Below are 8,457 nucleotides of genomic sequence, written 5' to 3' on the forward strand. Positions count from 1 at the left end.
TCCACACGTGAAAAGGGGAAAATAGAAGAAAGAGATGTTAGGTTATGTGGGTAATTTGGAGATTGTATAAAAATATTAAGGGTAAAAAGATAAAAATGTGGTCAACTTAAAACAACTTATAAGTTGGGGAAAAAAAGCACCCCTACCCCAGCTTTTAACTTTTGGCTTAAAATAAGTTTTTTTAAACTTAAAATAAGTTACTTTGAGTATTGCAAAACAGCTAAATAAGTCAAAAACCAGCTTTTAAGCTGAGCCAAACAGACTCTTAACCTAACTTTAATTTAGGACGAGATATAAAAGTCTTTTTTATACTCTTAAACTCCGTGCCAAGTCAAATCAACTCATTCTTTATGAAACGGAGTAAGTATTATTTTATGTCCTAAGTATTTTCTCTCCATAAATAATATTATGTTATCATTATTATTATCCTTTAATAAGTCATTATTTTCTGTCAAAATATGGTTGTTACAAAACGTCTCTTTGATGAAACAAATTGCCTTCAATTCATTAATTGTGTTTAATGTCTTTTATCACCTTAAACTATTTCAACCATTAACATATTAGAGAGGTTACTAATTTCCTATATAAATCTATTTCTTACTGATGGTGAGTAAGAGTGAAGACAAGATAACAATTTTTCTTTTCATATATTCTTATATTGAGTTTTTTTTTTATTGAATCTTTGTTAGTCTCTGGCTCCCAATTTTATACTAGAAGTGCTTGTTTGTTGAATCATGGGAGATACATCTATATCAGGTGAAATATCCTAAAGGACAATGTCTTTCGACACGCCTCAAACTATGAGAATTTTTTACAAGAGTTAGTGGTAAAATACATGTTTTGGTGACTTCAATACAAATGTTTATATTGAAGTATTTTTCGTAAGAATTTTCAAGATAATATTCTTGCCAAATATAAAGTAGAAGGAAAATATCAAATATACAAATCTAATTAATTGTCTTTCAAGACTTATCATTACTAAAAAAAAAACAGGAATTAGCGATAATAAGTTTTTTATAGCTACATAGAAAAATTCATCACTATTCCTATTTAGCAACGAATTATCAAAAACTTATACTAGTTACAAACATTTTAACCGACGAATTTCATAGCTAATTTTTCTTAAAATAATGTTCAAAGTCACAATACAATAAGTTTGTTACTTTTCTTTCTCTTCTTTCTTCTCTTTCTTTTCTTTCTCTTCTTTTTCTTCTTTTTCTTCTTTCTTTTCTTTCTCTTCTTTCTCTTCTTCCCCGTCACCTCGCCAAAAATCAGACAATGTAGGAAGTTTGTATTCGCCACTATAAGTAAGGGGAATGGTGAAATTACCAAATACAGGAAGATCAATAATAAAACTCAATTCAAGTGTATAATCTATGTCCCAATCTGTTGCAATATCCCTCACTAAGCTCAAGATCGCGCTGTGTGGAACCTTTGCTGGCACGTCTACTAGGGTTGTGGTTTTCGCCTTCAATGAGCCAGGGTCTGGAATTGTACCTGTAGCTACTATCCTGGAATTCAATTTAAAGTAGAGCAGTCAATAAGAAAAATGAATTTTGTGTGATGAACTTTATAATTTGGGTGACTTTTATGTAAAATAAGTTAATATAGAAAAGTGAATTTTGTGCGGCAGAATCAAAGTTATTGGTTGATAGTAGTGAAATTTACCCTAAAAGCCAAATGAACTTTACAAACCTATCTTTTCTATATTGTTTTTCTATTATGTTACTTAGAAATATGTAGTTGAGCCAGATTTGACTTTTTATCCCCCACAAAAGTTCAATTATGATTTTTATATGTTCTACTTTTACACTAGGTATATCGTAATAGTTATAATTATGTATTGTTATTATTGTTATTAGAAGGCTTCCACGAGATTTTAACGTCTTAATAATTTCTTTGAAGCCATCAATTTGTGAGAGAAAAAACCTAAAATAGTTCCTTAAGTTTGGGCGTAGACTCACTAAATAAGGGCCCTATTCACCAAAAACCGAAAAATCGATCAAGACCACATATTTTTTTATTGTTTAGTTTGTTTTTATTTTGAATTTGAAAAATCGAACAAAATTTAGCTTAGATATGATATCAAACAAAAATAATATTGAAAAAATCGAACCAACTTAACTATGTAAATACCTAATTTAAATCATAATTGCACATATATAACTCAAAAAGAACAACTCAAGTAATTTGTTTCAAAATAAATTTAGATGATTTTAGTTTCCCTTACGAACTCAAATCGAATCATAAACATCCCTTACAATTAATAGCACAAGACCTAAAGATCGATGTTCATAATGGACCTATCATTTAACGTATCGTATTATACCATATAGTAATTTTAGTTTTTGTACCTGCTGCCCCCACATTTGACAACATAAGCAATCTCCATGATAGGAATTGGAACATTGTAAGGATTTGTAACAGAAACTTTAGCATGATATGAAATGCTATCAAAGTTAATATTCTTCACATCCACCTCCATAACCGTTGCTTCTGGCTTCTCCATCTCCGCCACCTTCTCTGATACGTAATTCTTTGCCTTGTCTACGTAATCCATCCTTCTCAAATAAATATTTTAGATTTGAGTTTCGATTTACTTTTGAAGGAAACAATGAGATTGTCGATATATAAGATAAGATAGACTTGAATTTCTGTCAATCGATATATTCAGCTAGTTATATGATGTGAAAAAAATTAGATTGGATTTCTTGTTATGACAAGATGGATTAACTAAATCCACGGCCGGCTATCCATTTATGCTTTAATTACTCATGCGTTGTATTAATTTGTATTATTACGTTATATGTTGGATGATAAATATATATATTTCTAAAAAAAATTATAGAGATATATTATATCGATAAATGACAGAAATCTCACATTTAAGTTCTCTTATTACTATTATCCCATATTAGTTTTATAAATTTCCAAAATCCATCATTTTCACACATCAAATTAACGTATCAGCACATCAAATTAATGTATCTCGCGCATTAAATTAATATATATCGCGCATCAATTAATGTATATCACGCATCAGATTAATGTATTTTGTATAAAATGTACATCAGATTAGTGTATTAGATATAAAATGTAATGTATCGTACTTAACGATTAATGTATCTCGCACGTCAGATTAATGTATCAAAAGTTATATTATTGCATCATTTGAGGGATTTTTGTAATTATATACTTATAAAGGACAAATTGTAATTTTGTCTTAAAAGTGTGTGATTTCTGTCCTTTGCCCTTAGGTAAAAGGAGCAAAACGCATATTTTAATTTAATTTCCGATTGAATATGCTTTACGAAATATTTCAATTATCAATGATTAAATGAAAAAAAAAAAAGGATAATATCCCTTGGCTTAATCAATAAAACAAATAATCCAATGAATTTAACGTGTTGTATACAATAGAATTGAAAATTGTTATGATGTTTGGTTTATGGGACGGATGGAGTATTATGCATCATCTATTTTTAGTAAGATGACAAGTATTAAGAAATGTGTTTGTTTGAATTGATTAAAAAAATGTGTTATATAAATTGAAGTATGAAAAATATCAAACTCATTTTATATCTTTTAAAAAAATATTTATCACTTTATTGTATTACAACAGTATTCTACTGCTCATTTGTTGATCATGAATATGTTTATTCTTCCATGGTTAGACAGTTTTAAAAGTTTGAAATATTTGTTGTGCTCAAGATATTCTCTCTTGGAATCATTCTTTTTTAAGAATAGATATATGCCACTCACTTGGTTTTACCTTATATGGAGGCAGGTTAAATGTGGTTCAAATTAATTCAATTATATTTGATACTCATTTTTTTATGCAAAGTATAAATACAAAAAATGAGAAATAAATGCTAAGTTAGTGATTAAAATTATAAATATGAAATTTATCAAATTAATATCTTAAATCCATTTCTAAATTGAAGAGACATTTCTAAAATTATAAAATTTGCTATAAATTGTTATTGTTACATGGTATCTCATTCACTTGGAAGAATAAAATTGACGCTTCAAGTAATTTGTTAAAGTAAATTTTGCAATATTCCTTTTGGCTAACTAGAAATCTCCCCAAAAAATTTTGCTTTGTGGGATTCATTTCAATTACAAATTTAAACATTTCTTAATCTAGTGCGTACACATACATGAAGTATTTCTACCTTGTAATTATGTGAGACATAAAAAGTTAAAAATTTATATTAAATGAGGTATAACTTAAATATCATACCAAATTATTTCTTCGATCTGAGTCACATTTTAAAAATCAGCTTAAAAGGAGAATGTAATATAAGTAGCACATAGTTCCCGTCAGTCAATCAATCATATTAAACCACATTCAAGTTAAATTTTATCTAAAAATTAATGAAACAGAGAAATATATTGAAAACACTTTTAAATTTTACGCGAATTATTAGTTTCATCTTCAAACTATTAACAAACTTAAAGATATCTCTCTACTTGTCTAACTAAACTAAAATACATCCCTGATCTTGTCATATGAATGAAATACACCGACCGCTAAATATCAACACTTCTCTTTCTGGCTTTTTATTAAGAGTTTGACGCTATTACAAAAGTTTAAAACTACTTATTATGTCATATGATAGATCTAACATGTATTTTTAATTCAGTTATCAATAATTCACGTCAAATTTCAGATTGTTTTTCAATATTCTCTAGAATTTATATATCCATATAATTCTAAAAAGAAAACTTTAAAAAAAGAAAGAATGAATCAATCAAAACACTTTGTTACCTTTTCTCTATATGCCTATGATCTCTTTCTCTATAATAATATAAGGGAATGGAATTATACTTTACATCTACAAATTCAATAAAGTTTCTCACTTCAACATTCTCTTTTTTCTTTTCTATCTTCCAATCTCTAACGTACAAAAAAAATAATGAAAAATACTACAAAACTAAAAAGAATAAAAAAAAGCATCATTTTAAAAAAAAAAAAAATCTGCCACGTGTCCTTTATCAGTAGTAGAGCAATCAACGACCGCCTGCCGCCGTAGTTGCTGCGTTATTCGCCAGCCAAGGGAACTGAAAATTCGCCGGAAAATTCTCCGGCGAGATATCTCCGGTGGCCGGGATTTCCAATTCATCCAAACCGTCGAAGAAATCATCTTCCGGTTCCATTTTATCCAACCCAACATCGGAAACACCAAATTCATCATCGTCATCTTCAAAAGTATCTTCTTTTTCGTCTCTGCTGCTTTCTTGATTTTCCGGTGCCGGTGAATTTGTCACCGGCGAAGATACCGGCGACGATCCGGTGGGTTTCACCGTTTTTTGGCGGCTGATTCCGGCTAAGGAATTTCTGTGAGTAGGCATTGGATGGTTGTGCTCAGCTGTATAAGTGACAATAAACATATTCGGGTCGGATCTATTCCGCTCCACTTGTTTTCGGGCCAAACAACCTTTTGAAGTGCTACATTTGTAATATCCCCTGTTTATAATCAAAATAAATGTCCATAAATATCCATCGAAATTTCACAAAATACAACTAAGATAGTGTATAATAGATTCTTTTATTTTGATTTCATAAATATCCATCGAAATTTCACAAAATACAATTAAGATAATGTATAATAGATTCTTTTATTTCGATTATATCCTCCGAATTATATATAGTAAGAGTCAAATTTTTCTAGTGAACAAGAAAATTTTCAATATATTGAGTTGAGTTTATTCTTGTTCTTTTTTTTTTTTAAACAATGAAAAAATTTGTTGGAAACAACCAAATATGTACTCATTTAATTTCCTTCACTTTATTAGTTAGTTTTCAAAAGTTAATTTAATTACTTTTGAAAATTTATATTAATTTGATACTTTAAATAAAATAAAAATATATATAATAAAATATTAGTTAATTTTTTTATAATTTGACTTTAAAAAATTAAAAATATGTCAGTTAAAATTAGAGGGAAATAGTTGTAAAAGAAACCAATAATAATACCTTGGGTATGGGGAACCTTTAATAGGTTTTTGTCCATATTTTCTCCAAGACCACATATCAGAAGATAAACCATCAGCAGCTACTTGACATACTTTCTTTAAATGGTTCTTCCTGTAAATAATAAAAATAAAATCCATCAAGTAAATTAAAAAAAAATAACATTGAGGTGTAAAAATTGAAAATTTTAAAAAAATTGTTGCATCTTTTATCCTCAACCCAAACAAATTAAAATCATCCAACAAAAAAAAAACATCAAATTTTCTCACTATATAAGAATTTTCACCATATAATAAAAAGTGAACGTAGCTTGATTTCATAAGGTTTATGTACAGATCATAAATTTATATGTTTACAGTAGTAAATATAAACACATAAATAATATTGTTTTTACGATATTAATTCAAATGAATATCCATAAATTGTAGATCTGTTGTGTAAAAAGTAATAGTGATTATAATTTACCTTCTTTTGATTGTTTGACTTTGAGCATGTAAATTACATGATAAAGTTCTGTTGGGTTGAATTGATTTCGTATCAGTAAGCTGTTGCGACGGTGATTGTGATGAAATGACCGTTAATTTTTCGGATGGTTGATTAATAAATGGCTTGCAAAGTTGATGCAATTCTTCGAAATCATCACTAATTTTATTTCTATTCAATACTAGGCTCTGTTTGAGAACCAGATCTTCAAAGCAAAATACAGAGTTATTGTTACTGTTATTATCATCATCTGTTGTTCTTGGTTGGAAGTTGGTAAAACTGATGTCGCCGGCGGTTGTGGTGGCGGTGCAGCTTCTGACGACGGCGTTTAGATCCCAATCTTCTTCCATAGTCTCTCTCTGTTTTTGCTCTGCTTTATCCTTGACTTTTTCTTTTCTTTTTTTAGAGAGAAGAAGAAGACAAAAGAAGGCGCTGACTTTTTTGAGGTAAAGAGTGAGGGGATGTAAAATGGGTGGGATGGGATCATATAGAGAGAGAGAAAGAGAGTGTTGTATGCGTGTATTTTTAGCTGGTTTTTGATGACTAATTTTTAAAGAATGTTAAAAATAAAATATCCTAAAAAATAATTTAGGACTATATAAATAGAGACATGTTTCTTCTAACTTAATCAGCATTCACAATGTAGTCTTATAGGCTTTGAGAGTTTTGGTTTGGGGGAGAATTTGCGGGTCACAAGCTTGATACATTATCGCTTGTGTGAACCTTCCATGTATTCTGAGTGAATTGATTGAGATTGTTTCTTTTGGTACTTTCATATTTATAGTGAATTGTTCATCTCCTTTGTGGACGTATGTCGATTGACCAAACCTCGCTAAATCTTTGTGTCCGTTGGTGTGTTTCTCTTTTATCTTTTTACTCATAATCTTTCGAAATTTGTTTTGCTAGCTTCCACATTACACCTGCTTATTTTGATTCCAACAACACCGTGTCCTCAAAAAGCTATAAAAGTATTATACCCTTTTCTCTAATATGTCTTCCGCCTACTCTATATCTTCTCATACTTGTCATAGCCAACATCTTCTACTTTCTCACTAAGACATATGTACATCTCCTCTATCCTTGTCAATACTTGTTGTCTCCTCTAATATTATTTGTATGGAAAAGTTAAAACTCATAATAATAATTTTTTTTAAAAAAAATCAAATGGCTTAACAAATACAAATTGTCATTTCCCACCTTTATCACTTTTTACAAATTTTAAAAAGTTGAATCCAACTAAACTACTAAATTCCAATTAGACAACATTGGCTTTTACAAGAGGGTGGGGGTAGGGTTTGACTAAAGACAATTGTCAAATGCGTGGGGTTGGTGTGTGTGTCATACGGTGCTACCACGAGGCATCTGCTTACATCGGCACTCGTGAGGTTACTATTCCGTTTCTAATTATTCGACCAATTTTGACTTACATATATTTATTAAGAAAAAATAATATATGATTAATATAATTATTTTATTTTTATTAATAAAATTAATTTTTTTCTTTTAATTTATTAAAAACAACAAATAAAAGAAAATAGACTAGTAACTTTTATTGGGGGCTCGATAGTGGGAATTACATAAATCCAAAATAATTATAAAAAGGAAACGAGGGGCAATTCATGTGGACACTACCAAAAGTTTATGCCTAACTAAGAATATATATTCAACTCTCCCTTCTTGCGCGTGCAATCATCTAACATTCCTATTTCGTTTCGTTTGATAGTCGATATTTATATTAGATTCAAATTAATTTGAATTTGTATTATATAGAATGTCATTTAGGGAGAAGTACTTCCTATAAGGAGTACACATGGAATAGCTAGGTTGGTTTGAGTTTTTCAATACTAAATTAAGTTTTTTTATCGAGTTTTTAAATTTATAAATTAAATTAATAAAACTTGAATTTCGTTGAACTTTTTGAATTTCTTAAGTTTTTGAATTATTCTGATAAGGTATTCATAGAAACATATAAATTTTTATCAAAGTAAATATTTTAG

General features: G+C 29.0%; 2 protein-coding genes across 2 annotated transcripts; both read right to left on the bottom strand.

The window, feature by feature from the left end:
• Positions 1 to 940: 940 nt before the first annotated feature.
• LOC101258493 (desiccation protectant protein Lea14 homolog) lies at positions 941 to 2,668 on the bottom strand. Its single transcript, XM_004248016.5, has 2 exons — positions 2,355 to 2,668; positions 941 to 1,511 (listed from the first exon to the last, which is right to left on the bottom strand). Exons 1-2 carry the CDS (start codon positions 2,558 to 2,560, stop codon positions 1,160 to 1,162), a joined length of 558 nt encoding a protein of 185 aa, XP_004248064.2. The 5' UTR covers positions 2,561 to 2,668; the 3' UTR covers positions 941 to 1,159.
• Positions 2,669 to 4,750: 2,082 nt separating this feature from the next.
• LOC101258194 (WRKY transcription factor 22) lies at positions 4,751 to 7,697 on the bottom strand. The gene is made up of 3 exons (XM_004248015.5): positions 6,443 to 7,697; positions 5,981 to 6,091; positions 4,751 to 5,470 (listed from the first exon to the last, which is right to left on the bottom strand). Exons 1-3 carry the CDS (start codon positions 6,808 to 6,810, stop codon positions 5,014 to 5,016), a joined length of 936 nt encoding a protein of 311 aa, XP_004248063.1. The 5' UTR covers positions 6,811 to 7,697; the 3' UTR covers positions 4,751 to 5,013.
• Between the last annotated feature and the right edge of the window lie 760 nt (positions 7,698 to 8,457).

Source organism: Solanum lycopersicum, chromosome 10, assembly GCF_036512215.1.
Source record: "Solanum lycopersicum chromosome 10, SLM_r2.1".
In the NCBI taxonomy this organism is placed as follows: Eukaryota; Viridiplantae; Streptophyta; class Magnoliopsida; order Solanales; family Solanaceae; genus Solanum; species Solanum lycopersicum.